The 18,973-nt window shown below is 37.0% G+C and overlaps 1 protein-coding gene across 1 annotated transcript; it reads left to right on the top strand.

Annotated features, from left to right (window-relative positions):
• Positions 1 to 172: 172 nt before the first annotated feature.
• LOC122651070 (heat stress transcription factor C-1) lies at positions 173 to 18,651 on the top strand. The gene is made up of 3 exons (XM_043844405.1): positions 173 to 191; positions 17,361 to 17,608; positions 17,734 to 18,651. The coding sequence occupies exons 2-3, from the start codon at positions 17,396 to 17,398 to the stop codon at positions 18,649 to 18,651; spliced, it is 1,131 nt and encodes a 376-aa protein (XP_043700340.1). The 5' UTR covers positions 173 to 191; positions 17,361 to 17,395.
• The last annotated feature ends 322 nt before the right edge of the window (positions 18,652 to 18,973 follow it).

The following is an 18,973-nucleotide window of genomic DNA, read 5'->3' as shown; positions in this document are numbered from 1 at the left end:
GATCTATATAATGAATTTAATTATACTGTTATGAGAAAAGAAGATGAAAAAGACGATCAGTAATATATAATAAATTAAGAAAGCATCAGCATCAATGGTGATAAACGTGTACGTCTGTGACATGTAACATGAAGCGCGCAAGTACTAGTACTGTAATAGTAATGTGAGTGAGTGAGTGAGTGAGTGAGTGAGTGAGTTTGCTGCTTGAAATGAAATTAAATTGGTAGAACGCCAAACAGAAGTGATGGGTATAGAATTTAATTTTGTAGACTTTTCATCAACCAAACAACTACCTATTTATGAGGGTTTAGTAGGGGGCAGGGAATACGTTGAGATCACACCATACTTTTTTTTTGTTTTTTGATGGAAGTGTAATCACACAAACCACGCACCAATCCCAAAAGATTAATCGAATTTTAGTACCGTGGAATGGCGGATATACATAACACACACTACACTCACACACCCAATGTGAGACTAAACTAACACATCCCTTTTTTTTTTTTTTTTGATGAAAGTGTAATCAAACAAACCACGCACCAATCCCAAAAGGTTAACCGATTTTTAGTACCGTGGAGTGGCGGATGTACACAACACACATCACACTCACACACCTGATGTGAGACTAATCTCACACACCTCTTTTTTTTTGTTATGAAAGTGTAATCACACAAACCATGCACCAATCCCAAAAGGTTAACCGACTTTTAGGATCGTGGAATGGCGGATATACACAACACACACCACACTCACACACTCGATGTGAGACTAAACCCACACACCCCTTTTTTTTTATATTTTTGATGAAAGTGTAATCACACAAACCACGCACTAATAGGGTTGTAAACGGATCGGATTCGGCTCGGATAGTGCTATATCCGCATCCGCATCCGATTAGCTATCGGACAGATTCGGATAGTGCTAAACGGATACGGACATGGATACGGATCGAATATTTTATCTGTTTACAAGTAAGTATAGATTTTCGGATAGGTATAGCCTATCCGTATCCACATCCGTTTAATTTTCAGGCGGATTCGGATAGTGCTAAACGAACACGGAAACGGAAACGAATTTCGACTATTCATTTACATCCCTACGCACCAATTCCAAAAGATTAACTTACTTTTAGGACCGTGGAATGGCGGATCTACACAACACACACCACATTCACACACTCGATGTGAGACTAAACCTGCACATCTTTTTTTTTAATTTTTTGATGAAAGTATAATCACACAAACCACGCACTAATCCTAAAGTTAACCGACTATTAGGACCGTGGAATGAGATCACACCATACTACTTACTTAAGGATTTTTTTATGCCCGCCCATGTTGGATTTTGGGTAGAACCTAATAGGAAGTAAAAGATACAATTAAATGGGAGAGACTTGTTTCTAGAAGGCCAGACTCTGGGTACGTGCACTCTCAATGTTGGACACATGTCCCATCATTGATACAATAGCTAAAAACCTTTAGATCCCAACCCCACACATTCGGAGAAAGAAACTAAATTTGAGCCTTTGAAAATTGAGGTGTACCACTCTAGTCTTGTGGGTGGTAAATCTTTTTTTTTATTTTTTTGTTTGTTTTTTTTGGTGGGCACGTCACAAGGGATTTAGATCCTCTATTGCCGAGCTGCCTAGCAAGACCGTGCTGTCCAGACATGATGAGACGTGCAATGATCGCCTTACCCCCACTCAGGCAAGGTTCTCGAGTAGGGGTGAGTAGTCATTGCACGCCCCCCCATGTCTAGGCAGCACGGTCCTGCCGAACAGCGAGGCAATAGAGGATCCAAATTGCGTCACAAGCATGGCCACATACCACCAGAGCAAGTTTGGTATCCTCAAAAGTCTCCAATTGTTAATAATAGAGACTTGGAGTTATGTCCCTCTTCCTATTAGTTGGGAAGGTTATGGTTGGGGGTTTTCTTTTAATTGAAGGAGAAAAAAAACAAAATAAATTGAGCATGAAATTGTGCATTCTAAAATAAGCATAAGAGCCACCTTAGAAGCATCTGATTGGCTATCTTAAAATCTTGATTCACCATAGCTCAGTGAATCGAGGAAAATTTTAAAGAATTGTATATAGGAGGGTACATATTTGATTGAATTAGGCTTTGAAATACGGCACCTCACAATAAAAAACAAAAAAAAAAACAAAAAAAAAAAACAAAAAAAAAAACCCGACACCTCACTGACCCAGACCATGATTTCTCTAGCCATGTCGCTAGTCATGTAAGCAACATTCCTACAATGGATAGGTAGGAATCTTTTCTCCTCATATCGATTCATTGTGAGTATGTTTGAACACATAGGAGCGTTCAAAAAATGAGCGAAAAACTCCACACATGGTAGATCATTTGGTTGAGGAGAGAGTTCCCCCATATATCCAATGCTCAAACTGCAAAAACAGTTAATCATATTTTCCATGTGAAACAAAAGTAGAGTAATATATAAGCACCTACAATGGGTGTGTAGTAACTCTTTTTCCATTAAATTATTGAAAGTTTTGAAAACTTTTTTCTGAACGAGAGAAAAATAATATTAACCAAAAAGAAACATATCAACATCCATTAGAAATCCATTTTGAAATAACTTGCATAAGAGCAAATCGATTGGATTTGGTATGACAAAAAATACAATGATAACGAGAGATCCAAATGAAATAACACGTAACTGTACCAATCGAGAGATCATTATTTTTCTCAAACTTAGTGAGTATAAGATTAGACGAGAAGGTGTCCAACAAGTTAAGCAAAGAGGAAGAATGACAGTACTCAATGCGTAACCCTAATGGTCCTGTTACCAAAATACTTTTGTAAAGATCACAAAAAGGAAAAAATATCTTCCATAAGAACATTTTAAATTTTGGATGATTTGGGAAAGTAATGGGATTTTCCATCTACCTAACTTAATCATCATCCTAGTAATCAAATGACTCTAATCATTAACACTAGAATGGCCAAAGCCAATAGGGGTTCCCAAGTAACTGCATTTTCAATAGCACCCTAATGAGATTCCTCTGAATTTGACCGATTGAAACACATTCCATTTAAAAAAAAATAATTTGTTGTCTAGATAAGTCTTGAAATAGATGCATGATTGCCTGCAAAGTAGACACATCACTAGAGTTGTCCTACAAAAAATGAATGTATCATCAACAAAAAGAAAGTAAAAAACTTCTAGAGCTGATCTCCCCATCTTAATACCTACAAACAAATTTAAATCACTATACACCTTTGATAACCTAGCTAATCGTTCCGTAGCAATAAGAAATAGATATGGGCTAAGCGGGCAACCCTGTCTAATCCCTATTGAGGGGATTCACATATTTAAAAGAACTACCTTCAAGTTTAATGGATATGTATAGGTAAGACATAAGGTAATTGATCGATTATATCACACCATTTCTATCTAAATCCTAAATATTAAAAAATAGCACGACAATAATCCCACTCAAGCCTATTATGGGCTTAACATATCCAACTTTAAAGTCAAGTCATCCCCGTTTGCCTTTGTAATATGTTAAATAATAGAAAATTTTATGAGCAACAATTATGTTAAAAAAAAATTGTATGCTTTGCACAATGGCAACCTGACAAAGAGAAATAAATCTAGCAAGAAAAGTTTAAGTCTTCTATTAACCAGTAATTCCACAATTATTCTATACGAAACAATACATAAACTAATAGGTCTATAATCATTAATAACTAAATGCTTAACCTTTTTAGAACTCTAGAAATAAGGGTGTAATTAATACCAAAAAAAAAAAAGAAATAGAGTCAAAAAAGTATGGACAAATGCCACAATATCAATTTTAACCATGTCCCAATATTTACCAGGAAAAAAAAAATGCAAGAATACCATCATGACCCGAAGCTTTATAAGCACACGAAGGCATCATATTCAACTTTAGAGATGATCGAATCAAATAAACTCTCAATAGAGGAGAAATCAAGGGGACTAAAAGTAGTATAAATCCGTCTTAAGTGAGCCGCAAATAAAACATCAATTGAAGGATAATTATACACTTTAGAACCCTGACTCGGAAGAAGATAAGGAACATAAATAGGTGTAGATTAACCACAGAGTGTAAGAAAAAATGTATTCTTGTCTTCTTCCTAATATAGGAAACTCTAGATTTTTTTAGCCAAAAAATTTCCTCAACCTCAATGAACCATTTGACATAAATTGACACCTACAACTCTGTAAGCATGTCAGGGGTAAGATCCAAGGATTCTATGAAATAAAATTACTCAAAAAGAGAATGTTTTAAATTGTTCATATTCCCAAAATCCTTTGTATTCCACTTTCTTAAAAACATTATTAACCCACTTAATTTACAACTCAAATTCTACTGTCCTAGGGTTAAAACCATTTTGTTTTGGGTTAAAAAAGAAACCCTCAAACTTAAGATGGTTAAACCAAATGGCTTGGAAATCGAAAATTTTCTTATAAGAAAACACATCAGAATTAGTATGTAATAAAAGAGGAATATGATATTATGATCTAATCCAAGAAAGGCCAGAGAAATCAGAGTGACCAAACTTCATCAAGATGGTTGGCCAAGCTCCTATCCAAAATCTCAATAATTAAATTAGGAGGCTTTTGTTATTAGTCCATGTATACTTAGAACCACTTAAAAGGAACATCTATAAGCCCCCAAAAAATAAATGTTTTCTAAAGTAAAAAACTCTTAGAAAACAGGGCCAGTAAATCGGTAATGTTTGGCATTTTCCCTCTAGCCATCTTAAATGAATACAAAATTTGGTTAAAATCTCTGCTTGTATTGTTCTTCCACAATCCTGTTTTCATAGTTTAGGCTGCTCCCATTTTGCTCTCCACTACTATGGGAATCCTTTTTTTTTTGTTTTGTTTTTTTCTTTACTTTGGCTGATTAAAATAGAAGGCACAAAAAGAGAAAAAAAAACTCTATAATTCCTTCCAAAAAAGGATTTTATCAGATAGAAAATGTGATTTTCTAATATTAATAAGCAATTTGTTTTTAGGTTAAATATTAATAAGGAATGAATTAGTGTTTATTGGTTAGAGGAACTATAAAAAGTCTAGGAACTAATTAATACTCTTCCAATCAATAAGTCCTTTTTTTTTGGGTAAACTTTCAATCAATAAGTCAAAAAAAAAACATTATTTCATTACTTTGCCAATGTATTCATAACCAGTCATAGACTAAGAATTGGAACAATGCTAGAGGAAATTAGGGTCGTACCTGTAAATGACATTTGGAATCTGATCATCAAAAAATATTTATTTTATGGTATCTCTGTCATAATTGGTCGATATCGATACTAATACAGATCAGTCGTATCGATTCTAATACAAAAAACATAAAATAAAAAAAATTAAAAAAAAAAGAACCACTTTTTTTTACCCAATAGGACACCTTATGATCTTATCCGTCAATACGCATCAACCAATGCGATACTAATACCTAAAACCATGCCGAGCATAAGCTACCATGTGACAGATATACCATATGTAAGATGGCTAGCTTGTGCTCACCGGTGGATCAATTTCACTTTATTGGAAAATCAAAAGTTTTTGCTTGTCTTTAGTTTCAATAAACACAATGTACAGGACCAACTATACCGGCCAGCGGACAGTCCACAGTCCACACCCACCAAGGGAGCTGCATCTACTTTCTATTAACTCTTTGGGTTTTTATCATTAATGGGGGTATGTTATGTGTAGTTAAGTCGTGGAAGGAGAATCATTTTTAGTGGGAATCAATCATTATCCTCAAACAATTTAAGAGAAGTTAATATATATATATATATATATATATATATATTAGGCGGTGTTTGGTATGCATTCTTGGAATGCATTTTAGGTCAATTTCACATTTTTGAGCGATAAAAACAACTATTTTTCTCATCGAAGAATGCATTCCGAGAAGGCATATCAAATGCTGCCTAAGAATCCTGTACTTAGTATTGTTTATCCTCCACATGCAGTACGTCCATCTATGTTATGTGCCACCATTAAAATAAGCAATTCGACTCCTCTACTTCTGCCTGCCCCTACTGTCGTATGTGCCCCACACACAAGCAAGGCGGAATGTACCGCCTTACCTCTACTTTCCGCCACGCTTGTGTGTGAGGGCACACGGCAGTACCGGGCAGGCGGAAGTAAAGGAGTCAGATCCTAAAATAAGTCCTTAACCTCTTAACAGTTTACCGGCAGGTTCTTTTAATTTGTCACCTGGACCTCTTAACTGTTTAATTTGGTACAATAGACACACGTAGGGCAGGATCATATTTAGTTATATATGTAGCCAAAAAAAAAAGGCATTTCTCTTAATTTTTCAATGCTTATTTTTGTCACTCGGTAAACAGAGATCTGTTTGGGTGGAACTTGATATATGAGCATGGGGACCTTAGATTCTATCTACCCACAAATTTCAATCTCATTCAAATTGTCATGTGGTAAACATAGGCATGCTGGACAAGAATTTGCCTATACTCCGCCAGTCTAGGAACACCAAGCCACAAAAAATATATATATATATATATATATATATATATATATATATATATATATATATATTTAAACAGTCTATTGCTCAATTTTCTCCCAAGTAATAAGATTTCTATTATTTATTTTTGATGGAAAATGACTACTGAATGACTATTAATGGGATATGGTGGAGGTGTAGAACAGAAGTCTTTTGACGATTTTAAAAACCATTTTCTCCATCCCACCATGTAACCACTGGTCATACAACTGTGATTTAATATCAATTTCTTAGGCCGAGCCAGCCGTGGCCCAATCATCCCAGTCCAATATAGGCCCAGTATAAGAGCTGGGCTGGGTTGACATCTGCCTAATTCAATTCCTGCTCCAGCCCAACCCAAACTCCATATTGAGCATATTGAGCTTGGGCTCAATCATATATGATTTGTTTTTATTTGGCTTGGGCAAGGATTTCCAGATCATTTGACAGGGCTTGGGCAGAGAAATCCCAGTTCAAGTTTTATTTATTTTTTTTATTTTTTTTGGGGGGAGGAGGGGGGGGAGCTGTGTTAGAAGATCACAAATTTTATAGACAGGTACAACCCAAGGTTCTATATTCACGTTTAAAATTTCAATTCAAACAGGGTTTGCCTTGTGGCAAAATAGAGATTTGAAAATAAGGACTCCCGACGAAATTTCCAATACATATGTTGATATTTGATTAAATTAGACTTGAAATTTGACACACGGCTAATCCAAGGCATGTATTAGCTATTTATGGAGCACAATGAGATTGACTGCCTTGATAAGCTTTTTAAGGCCGAAACCCCCGCCACCAGCTCAGAGAACCTTTTCCTTTTAATATTTTGATTGTACCGATTTAAGACCGGATGGGTTAGTCTTGGGTTAAGATTTTGAGCCCAAGATCGAGGTGGCTCGCGCAAGTTACAACCTATCCGCTCATGACCACAGTACTCCCACATGCTTTCAATTAGAAATTATCAAATTCTAAGTGGTCCGTTCGAGAGAGTCAAAGAACATCTGATGTCACATAGCTGCCTTTAACGTATATCATCTTTTCATTACTAGGCTTTCAAACCAAAACAAAGTCTCCTAGTAGGGCTAATATATAGGGTTTCTTAGGTGTTAATTTGTCAAACACCTAATGGGCAAAAGAAGCAGAAAAGGTTCATCGTTTCTATATTATATAATTACTACCGGAAGGGTCGGGAAAATGGAAGCGATCGGTGATTGGCCAGCATATTCCCAACCTTAGATAGCTAGATTCTTCGTCTTCGCCACTGATCAGTGACGACTGAACCCTCTAACCAGAACCGCCTTTGCCCTTTTCAAAATATAAATCTCTTGAGAAAGATCGAAGACATTATCATATTATCTTTGTTTTGTTTATTGCTCCACCAGATAATGACTAAAAAAAGTCTACTCCAACTCTCATTTCCTCCTTTTCTTAGTCTATTATATTATGTCTTCTACTGTACAAATCCTTCTTGGATCCTTTCCCATCTTTCTTTTTCGATCCTTCTATGGTTTCAAACTAAATATATTTCTTACTTTTCATTGGCTTTCTTTTGTTTTCTCCTGCTAGCTTGCTACTGATTTTTTTTTTTACATTGTTATTATCGAAACAAATATTTCATAGCAACATCGAAAGGAAAGCCCCAAGGCGTTTCTCTCCCTCTCTCTCTCTCTACGACCCTCATTCATAGGGAAATCTGAGGTGGGGTACCTACAGTTTAATGGACCCCATGCATCCAAGATGATCATACATATATCCATAAGCATGGTTTCCATGAATCCTTAAGATTCCAATCCTAGTTTATTCTATATGACTTCTTAGCACCAATCATGCACGTTAGTATTTAGTATTTAATAACAAATCAAATCAAGAGATTATTTATCAAAAAGAAAAGCGTTGGGTTGAATTTTTTGTTTTTTTTTTTAAGGGAGAAGGTTTTCTCCGGAGATCCACATAATCAAGTCTTTGTCGATTAATTATTTTTTATCATACAACAGATTAGATTGGACTGAAATTTTATAAATAAGTAAACCCTAAGGGTCTCGATTCATATGTCAAATTTCAATCTTAAACACAATTCCTCATGTGGCAAAATAAAATAAAAGAATTCGTTAGTGATTAGAGTATTCGTACATGTGCAAAAACATACACTCCAAGATCCCTTAGGTACCAATAAATAAGAATTATCATTGATAAAATTAGATATCTACTACATCAAAGACATTTTTTTGATATTGTAATATTGGAGAATGGATCATCTAGATGTACGAGTAGGTGAAAGTGCATGTGAGAGAGAGAGGTAACCACGTACCCACTTATGTTTCAATTCCCAGTTAAAAAGGATACATATAATATATTTTTGATCATCTCTCTAGATACGAGTAGGTGAAAGTGCATGTGAGAGAGAGGTAACCACGTACCCACTTATGTTTCAATTCCCAGTTAAAAAGGATACATATAATAAATTTTTGTTCATCTCTCCAACGACCAATGTAGACCTTTAAACGATCTCACGTATATATATATATATATATATATATATATATATATATATATATAATTTCATTCATTTATATATTAGGGAAGAAGCAAGGCATCAAAACCTAAGAAGCTATCTTTGATTTGACTTCTTTGTCATGTTTACCAATTGCACTAATCCACCAATCAGCGACGTACCCTCACTATTAGTTCGATTTGATTTCTTGTCATTTTCACAGACGACCCCAACCAACCAGCAGCCAACCAAAGAAATCAAAAAAGCGAAACACTCAAGAAGTTGGAAGATCCTACTCGACCTTTGCTTCCGTAAACTTACATAACCACAAACAGTTCTCTCTCTCACTCTCGGATCCGGATCTGGATCCGCTCGAATGAGGGCTTTGCCCAATTGACCATCAAACGGCTGGGTTGTCTGCACTCACCAAGATATGTGCCAAGCAACCCAGCCGCTGAATGCCTCATTGGGGGCGATCTCCTCATTGAAGAGGATCCCAATCTCTCTCTCTCTCTCTCACTCTCTTTCTCTCTCTCTTGGATTTAATTCACAAATTTCACGTTGTCGGTGATTGCATCAGTCGTTCCCGATCCGAATTATATCAATCGTATTGGTATCGATTTTAAATCAAAATAGCATTTTTCATTAAATATACTACATTTATATTGTATCAATTAGGTATCAGTATTAACAATGGCCTATACGCCTGCTAGCTACTGTATTGGACCTTTGACCAAGAATTCTACCCTTGTTGAATCGGAACCAACCACAACATTGCGCTCGAACAGTTGAGGAGTCACTAGCCAACAGAAACTTTGTTCGGAAATACAAGGAACATAAAAGCTTGTCGTTAAGTATTTGACCAAATATGATCGTCTAGATCATATAGAACTTATCATTAAAATACCCCTAGAGTGGGAATGTAGGTCAAAATGCAAAATGCAAAATGCAAAATGCAAACGAAAGTTCATCGATTTTTTTTATTCATTCCCAAGGAAGTGCATATCTTACCCGGATCTTCTTAGTATTATTGGAACTGAACATTAATGACTAGTTAGAACACTAGGAGCGGTCTGATTCCTTATTTGATAAGACCGCTCTTAGAAACATGAAACAAAACCAAACCCGAAATAGTTTGGAGTCCAGAAAAAAACTACTTCTTCATAATTGAGGTTAGGTACATCTTTCGATTTGAATAGGGGATCGCCCTTTTTTTTTATTGAAGTAGCCGCGACTTTGATTGTAGTCAGTTCAAACAGGTATCGGTATTAATAATGGCATATACGATCGACCTGATACTAATTCCTAAAGCTGTGCTCTTTTTCTCAGGGTTTTAGTGCATGGTATCAGCATTAGTATCGGTCACTATCGATAGCAATGTCAATATTGATACAAATTGGCCATATTAGATCGAATGGACTTTTTTACCCCTCAAAAAATACCAATATAAGATTTTTTGGATCATTTTGCTTTCCCTTGTTTGGTACCATTGATACAGTATCAATTCGTTATCACCATCAACTAAAACTAATTCTGATACAATCTGATTACTATCAATATATAAAACCATGCTCTCTCTCTCTCTCTCTCTCTCTCTCTCTCTAACAATAGCTAAAATGGATAAGGGGGAGGGTTCTCTAAGCAAGCGGTATATGAGAATCAATCAATGAGATGCAGCAAAACAGGATACATGGGAAGGCATCGGTGTCATTTCATGCGAGGAGAGAGATGACAAAAAAATACAGTAAAGATAAATGTGTGTCATACATTATATATAGGAGAACCGCAACGATATCATTTTATGTAAGTAGGAGATAGACACAAAAATGCTAGCGTATTTATTCCTGCTATTCAAAAAACCTTTTCCCAAAGGATAATTAGGGAGATTTATTTTTTAGAAATAAATAATACGTGGTTCTTGTTATCTTGCCAAAATTAGTTTCTTCTGTTATTCTTTGAATCACTTTATATTATGATTTCAAATGTCATTAATTAGACGATGATGTACTCTCAGGGTGTAGGGTATATACATGATTAAGACATTTTCCAAGGGAAGAGGGGAAAATGGAAAAGGCAAAAGTAAAGGGAAAATTGGAACAGTGCGGAGCCTTCCTGTGCTCTTCTAAATAGTAAATGTTTGGACTTTGCAGTTAACTTTTAAAGGACCAAGGTCTCTTAACCAGACACAGGGTGCTGTACCCTCACATGGGCATGAAATGACCATTTAACCTCCCTGTCCAAACACACTATCCGAGAGAAGGTTATATGGTCATTTCGCCCCCATGTGAGGGTACAGCACCCTGCTGTCCGGTCAACAAAAGATAAAAATCCCTCTTGCTAATGGAGTTCCGAATGACACGAATCAAGTTCAACTCCCATGATGATGTGGGATGGAGTAGGGTGTTTAAAATTTGATACTTTTTTTTTTTTTAATTATTTCTTATTTTGTTCTTAAAAATTATTTAATATAAAGGTAGAAAAATTTCAAAAAAACTGAAAAATTATTTTAATGCAGTATTTAATGATTTTTTATGTTTCTACTCAAAATAAAAATTAAAAATCATTTTATGTGACATGTTAGTATTTATTTGAGTAAATTACTCTCCCCTCCCCTCGATTATGCTCTAATGACAAACCCCTCCCCTGGGTATTAAGTAATAACTCTCCCCTCCCCTGCATGAACAAGATTCTATCAACCGTATCCATTCCGTTAAAAATAACTGTTGAATGATGACATCACCCTAAATATATTCATTTAAACCGCAAACTGCCCTTATATTTATGATATCACAATAATACCCTTGAGCGAGAGGACAGGCTCACAGCACCATCATCTTCTTTCCCATTTCTCGATTCTTCTTCCATCGTCTTTTTCGTTCAGTATTCTTGCAAAAACACGGAGAGAGGGAGGGAGAGAAAAAAAGAGAGATGGATACAAAGGGGTTTCAGATCGGTTTCTCTGGTTTTCAAAAACAAGAAAGGTTTTCAGACTTTGCCCAAAAAACAAAAAGGGATTTCAGACATCAAGTTTCTTCTTCGTTTGAAGAAGAAAGAGAACAGAACAGTGAGACCATAAGAGATCCAAAAACTCAGAGGCTTTGGGATTTGCGAATCAAGATTTCTCCCATATCCTCAGTGAACCCTTCTCAAAACTACAATCTATGTTGGAGGAAGAGATGAATGGGTTATGAACCCTTCTCAGAACCACAATCATTGCTCATTCCTCCTATTTTTTTGTAATTTCTTCCCTTCTTGGGGTTTCAAACCCAATTCGGTGAAGAGGAATTTGGATTCAGTAACCTCTTGCATGTTTTGACTTGGGATTCCTATGTTGATAGAGGTTAAAGCCATGATTCCCTCCTTTTGAATCTCAAAAAATTGCAACTTTTTTTTGTCATTTTTCCCTCTGGTTCCTTCATCTCCGCTGGGATCTAAGTTGCTGCTGTTCAATCGGACAGATGGGATTTTGAGTCTAATTGAGATTGTCTCAGAACCCATCTGTCTAGTGGACTGCCGGGTTCGGGTGCTCTTCTTCATGTTTTCAACAGCCAGACTGGGTCAGTACTCTGTGTTTATGAATGTGGTTTCATTTTTTGGTTAATGTCTCTGCTTCCGTTACAAGAGTTTTTCCTTTACATTCTGGACACTTTGCCTCTATCTGATGAAAACCTTCTTGGGTTTTCCTTTACATTGTGGACGATTTCAACAATGGGGTTTGATTCGTTTGAAGTGGCTTATGGTGCGCAAATGCTTGAAGTTGAGTGGGATGATTCTTCTTTGAATCCATCAAAGAACATGGAAATAGCCTCACGACACAAGTTCTCTGAGAGGTAGCTGATTCCATCAGAATTTGTTCACTTTATCTCTTCTTTTTTTTATTTAATTTTGGAAGAATTTCGTTTTGGGTTTGCAGGTTTTGGGGAAGGTGAGGTCTAGCTCTGTTGGTTGCTTTGGTTGTGATCTTGATTGGGGTTGGTGGGTTTATGATATTTAAGATTTGAAGGAGGAAGGAGGAAGGAGGAAGGGCATGGGATATTCAAGAAGAAGGAACAAGGGCTGTTTCAGCTCCTCATCTTCACTCTCTCTTGTCTGAAGGTTGGAGACGATAGAGGAAGGAGAGAGAAGTTGGAATGTTTTAAGACAAACTGTGAAAGGGTAATATAGTCTTTTCCCATCACTTAACAACCATTTTTAACAGGATGGATAGGGTTGATAGAATCTTATTAATGCAAGGGAGGGGAGAGTTATTACTCAATACCCAGGGGAGGGGTTTGTCATTAAAACATAATCGAGGGGAAGGAGAAGTAATTTACTCTATTTATTTTTATTGGAAAAAAAAAGTATGTTATACTAAAAGAGTAAAAAAGTTGAATTACAATTTTTTTAACAGCTTAAGGGTTGTTGAAAATCCCATTTTTAATTTTCAAATCCTATAACCTCACCCCAACCCGTCCAAAAAAACAGTAAAGCACCCAATTTAATGTCAAATTTTGGGTTCACCCATGTTATATGTTTCACCATTTTGTAAACTTTTCCTCTTGTACATATAGCAGATAGGTAAGACAGTTAATCTGGTTGTGTTAAAAATTGGACATATAGGTAACCATATGAATTTGTCATATGTTAAAAAATAGAGTTTCCCTTAAGCTATGATGAAGGGGAATCCCTTGACTGTATTTTTTGAAGAGCGGGAGAAGGTATTGCGTAATAGTAGGGAAGCATTTTCATTCATAAAAAAGGGAGGGGAGGGGAGGGGAGGGGAGGGGGGGGGAGATGTTTTAGGACCCTGACCCTAGAATGTGGCTGAACCCATAGTGGAGGAAAACTTTCTCTTATGTTAAATCTCCTTAATTAATTAATATTGCATGGATTAAAATTCTTTTGGGGCAATATTTTCATTCCTTGCATGCCTCTTCTATCACGAAGAACCAGAGACCTTGTGGCATTTATATTTTTCATATGAGAATTTCTTTTATGAAATTTATTTACAGGTTACTAAGGTTCTATGGTTGGATTTCGATTTCAATTTCTAAGAGTAATTTTAATTTATGATAATATGTGGTATAATTTGTGCACCTTATTTATGAGAAATAGAAAACCATAGAAAGCAAAATTTTGAAATAGTTGGGGTGCTATTTAATTTGGGATTTCAATTTCCTCTCTCTCTCTCTCTCTCTCCCCTTTTCTGCGCAACCTTACTCCCCCTCGCTCCCATCCCAAGAATCCAACTATCGCCCGTACCAACCCCTCCCCCCCACCCCCAACAATCTTCGTTGGTGTAGCCCCAACCCTACATCCTCCCACCTCCCTTCATTGCCTATTCCTGATTCCGTCCTTGCCCCAAAATGGATTTCTTTTGTGCAACAAAACAATTTTGATTTCTTGACCCAAAATCTATTCATTGACTTATTATAAGAAACCAATCTGAAATCAAAATTGAAATCCAACCAAAGAGAGTCTATAGAGTATACAACACCAAAAACTTAGGGTTTGATCAGAGCTGAGCAGCTTTGGGCTATGTCAATCTGTAACGTATTTATTAACCTTTGGTTCTCAAATTCATTGGGAAAGTCAGGAAAATATAAAATTTTGATTATTGGATCCTTCACCTATGTATTTCATCTAGCAGGAAAGAAATAAATTGGTATACTCTGACCATCTCAATCTCAATCCTACCCATATTCTTAAAAATATCTCCAAATGGGAACAAGACCCCCAAATTCCACTATAGCCACAAAAAAAATCATTGAAATCAAACACCTCCATCACTCCCCTACCCAACCTAAAGTTTCTTTCTCATTAAAAAATATCAGCATAAAAAAAAAAACATTTTTTTCCTCATTAATGCCAAATTTCACATGACTAGCCATGTATTCAGTTTCTTTTTCTTTACTATCTTCAGCCATGTAAAATGTTAACCAAGGTTGACTTGTGGACTCTGCTATATGATGTGTTGGCTTTGCACTGCCTTGATACACCTTTTTGGCTGAAACTTAATAACCACAACAAAACCCACAATTAAGGTGTATATATAATTTTGTCCATAAAGGGTGTTATGTAAAGTGCAACCACTCCCACCCCTTTTTTGCACTCCAATTTAATAATCAAACCATATGATCTAATACAAACATTTTAAAATACCCATAAATGGACAATAGTCAAGGTAATGAAATGATGGTTATGGTTGTTAATCAAACTTTAAATATTATTAATTTTTTAATTGGATATGAATGTGGTTGGATTACTGGAAATGTGAAATATAAGGATTTTGCAAACCAATACATCTTCACATAATCACGCAAAACAACTCTACATTAAGAATCAAATTATGTAACCTTAGAATCTTAAAAAAAAGCCCAAATTAAGCTCTTACCATATGAGTTTTCATATGGTAAGATGGTATCAGAGCTCTTACCATATGAGTTTTCATAGATTGTATATATGACTGACTAAGATAATTGATCTTGATTGATTCTAATTTGATTCTTTCCATTATATCTAGCACAATCAAGATCAATTATCCTAATCAGCCAAAATTCATATGATAAGATAAGCCATAAAGCTACCCTAATTCTCAATTAAAGGAAATTTGATACTGTAGTTGACATTCTCCTTTCATTCATTGCCTATAAGAGTTCCCTACATCCATAATCAAACCAACTCCCCTAAGTCTGAAAAAACACCCCAAACCTTAAGGTAGCACAAATTCTTAATAAAAGGGGTAACTGGCACTCTAGCTGATATTCTCCCATTCATTGCCTTTGAAAAAGATGGAGCACCCCCAGCACCAATCCTTCTACTCACTAGTGTAGCTTAAGTTAAAGGTAGGTTTAGGACCGACAAGCATTCATATAATAACCATGAATCATACAGCATTTGGAGTAATTAACACACATACAACCTGCACATTTGATTATATTATTAGCTACAAATATAAAAATCATTCTCTCTTCGTATCTTGATTATATTAGGGGAGGGATTCTCTCGTCGGATAAACAACGATAGTCTGAGTACATAGGAGAGATAAAAATCATCATTTCTAAGGACATCACAGACACTTTGTACTAATGTAAAATATAATTTTATTCCATTTCTGTGGTCTCTTGCTCCATACCATGATGTCTCATCTCATTTGTTATGCCGACCAAAAAAATTTCCCAATTATATTTTTAACTAGTCTTTGCTTGAAATGGATTATTCCTTATAGACCCTTTGGTGATATAGTTTTTTTTTTTTTTTTTAATTATTATTGATGAAACCCTTTGGTGATGATTTGGTGATGACTTGATGACCTTTGGCTTCCTTTGCACTTTTACTCTCCACAATGGGGTCAGTCATGCTTTAACAGAAAAACACAAAAAAAAAGGGGGTGGAGGTCACTCTTGTCCAATTAAAAACTTTCAATAATGGATATCAGTGGCCCCAGACCCCATTTCTGGTTTGGGAATTAATGTGCCTCTCTCCTCATTTGCTGAAATTAGAATGCAAAGAATAACTGACAGAAAAGACTGTACTCTTATACTTTATACTACTAATTATGATCATTAATTATCAATTAAAAGAGAGGGAGAAGAGATATAAATTTTGTGTAAATCCACCCAATGCCCAATGCCCAATGCCCAATGCCCAATGGGGGTTGGGATTAAGAACAAATTAAGATGGGGACAAGCATAGATTTGGGGAGGAGAGATATGCTCCCCAAGGCCCAAGCACCACACCAAGACCCATAAAAGATCGCTCTTACACTTGGAGAGCTAAAAATCTGACACATATCATCAAACCCTTTTTTATGCTAAAGCACGAGCAGACTTGCCTACAAAGAAAAACAAAGCCAAAACCAAATCAGAATCTGAGCGACCGAATCAAGCCACTGTTTTGTCCGTGGATTTTACATCTCATTCGACCTTCTCCATAAATATCTTTAGATGTTTTAGACGGTTCAGATGGTGACGGGTTTCGGATGAAAGGAGATGATGATGGGAAAAAACAAAAAAACAAAAAAGCAAGTCCATCCACCCATGTGGGTCCTATCTCGTGACGACACCAAGAAAATATCTCGATGTGCGACACGTATAAGTATAACCCCTTATTTTAATAAAATGAATAATATAATCTCAGAGAGTTGGTGTTTGTAGTGAAATAGCCTGCTGGCATAAATTAATACGATCAGCAACGAAAGAACAAAGTACGAACACAACACACACCAGAGAGGAGAGGCCAACGCATCATCCTTCTCCCTTCCCCATATCATGCTCTTTCAGTTTCTTCTCCTCATTTATACCTCTGCCCAGTGAGTGAGTGAGAGAGAGACAGAGAGAAAAGAAAAAAGTGTAAGTGTGTGTGTGTGAAAGGGATCGAGTTGCAGAGTTGAAAAGAAGGCAGAAAGATGGAAGCAAACAACGCAGTGGGGCTGGTGGCTCCGTTTGTGCTAAAGACGTATCAGATGGTGAGCGATCCTACCACAGATTCACTGATCGCATGGGGCAAGGCCAACAACAGCTTTGTAGTGGTTGACCCCATTGATTTCTCACGGGAGCTTCTCCCTACTTACTTCAAGCACAACAACTTCTCAAGCTTTGTTCGTCAGCTCAACACCTATGTGAGTATACCCTAACAGCCTCTCCCTCTTCTGTTTTCTTCCACTTCCAACCCCTTCCCCCTTCCCCTCCCCCTCCCCCTCCCTAAGGATGGGAAGTTATGTGTTTGTTAAATTTCCTGAATCAGGGATTCAGAAAGGTGGATCCAGATAGATGGGAATTTGCGAATGAGTCGTTCCTGAGAGGGCAAAAGGAATTGCTGAAGAATATTGTACGAAGGAAGACCAACCGAAGTAGTTCCTATGAGATGCAGCAGTCCAAGCAAGAGGATGGGGTGATAGAGGAGGAAAGCATCCTATTAGAGTTGTCAAGGTTAAAGCAGGAGCAGAAGGCGTTAGAGGATGAGCTCCAAAGTATGAACGAGCGGTTACAGGCTACGGAACGACGGCCCCAACAGATGATGGCTTTCCTGTTCAAGGTAGTAGAGGATCCTGATCTCATCACTCGAATGATGCTCCAGAAGGACTCATCCAGGCGTCTTGGTGATAAGAAGAGAAGGCTCATGATCGAATCCCCTTTTTCCTCTGGATCGGCGTCGGGAAAGACGACAACCTCTACTACCACTACCAATACCACTACCACGGCTAGCAGCAGCAGGGCAGAGGAGGAAGAGGTGTCTTTACCGGAGATGGTGTTTGGAACAGATCAGAGCTTCTGTGATTCGCCGACATCGAACTTATCGCCTTGGTTGAGCAATAGTCAAGTGGTACCTGTGACGAATACTCATACGACATCCTTGCTTCCATCACCACCAGAGACTTTAGCCATTGCGCCCTCCGTTCCGTCTACTTCTGCCACAGCGGCCGTCGTGACAAATTGTACTGCGACGTGGTCACATCTACAACCAAACCCGATCGTTTCAGACTACGCCAACTCGGTGATGTTCTTCCCGGAGTTGGGCAGCGGAATCGGTTACGTCGGTGGTGTTGGAGTGGAGGTGAACGATACAAAGACACCACCACCACCACCGCCTCCGCCACAACCTTATCCCTTTTACCCATTCTCCCTCCTAGGTGGTGGGGGCAGCGGCGGCTGTGGTCTATAATGGTCTCCACTCTCAAGGTTAGGATTTCTACCTATAAATTACCTAAGAACCTCCTCCAGATCAATTAATTGCCTTTTTCTTTCTTTTGTGCTTCAGTGTTAATTACTCTCAAATTTTTTTTTTTTGGGGGGCTCTGTAAATTGTCTTAAAAACTGACGAAACTAATGAATTAGTAATATAAGGGAAGAAAAATCATGTGCAATTAATGGTTAAATTGGCCTCAGCTGGATGGGTTGGATCTTGGAAGTGCATTGTGGAGAGGTAGGATTGTAAATAAGGTGGAAAGATGATGGCATCTTTTAACGCAGAAGGAACAAATCAA

The sequence above is a fragment of the Telopea speciosissima genome, chromosome 2 (assembly GCF_018873765.1).
Source record: "Telopea speciosissima isolate NSW1024214 ecotype Mountain lineage chromosome 2, Tspe_v1, whole genome shotgun sequence".
NCBI lineage: Eukaryota > Viridiplantae > Streptophyta > Magnoliopsida > Proteales > Proteaceae > Telopea > Telopea speciosissima.
This window is presented reverse-complemented; position numbering and strand designations above follow the sequence as displayed.

Excerpts from the sequence above, each read along its gene's own strand:
- LOC122651070 (XM_043844405.1), top strand. The coding sequence starts at position 17,396 with ATGGAAGCAAACAACGCAGTGGGGCTGGTGGCTCCGTTTGTGCTAAAG. Across the intron at positions 17,609-17,733 it reads TTCGTCAGCTCAACACCTAT|GGATTCAGAAAGGTGGATCC; the intron begins GTGAGTATACCC and ends TTCCTGAATCAG.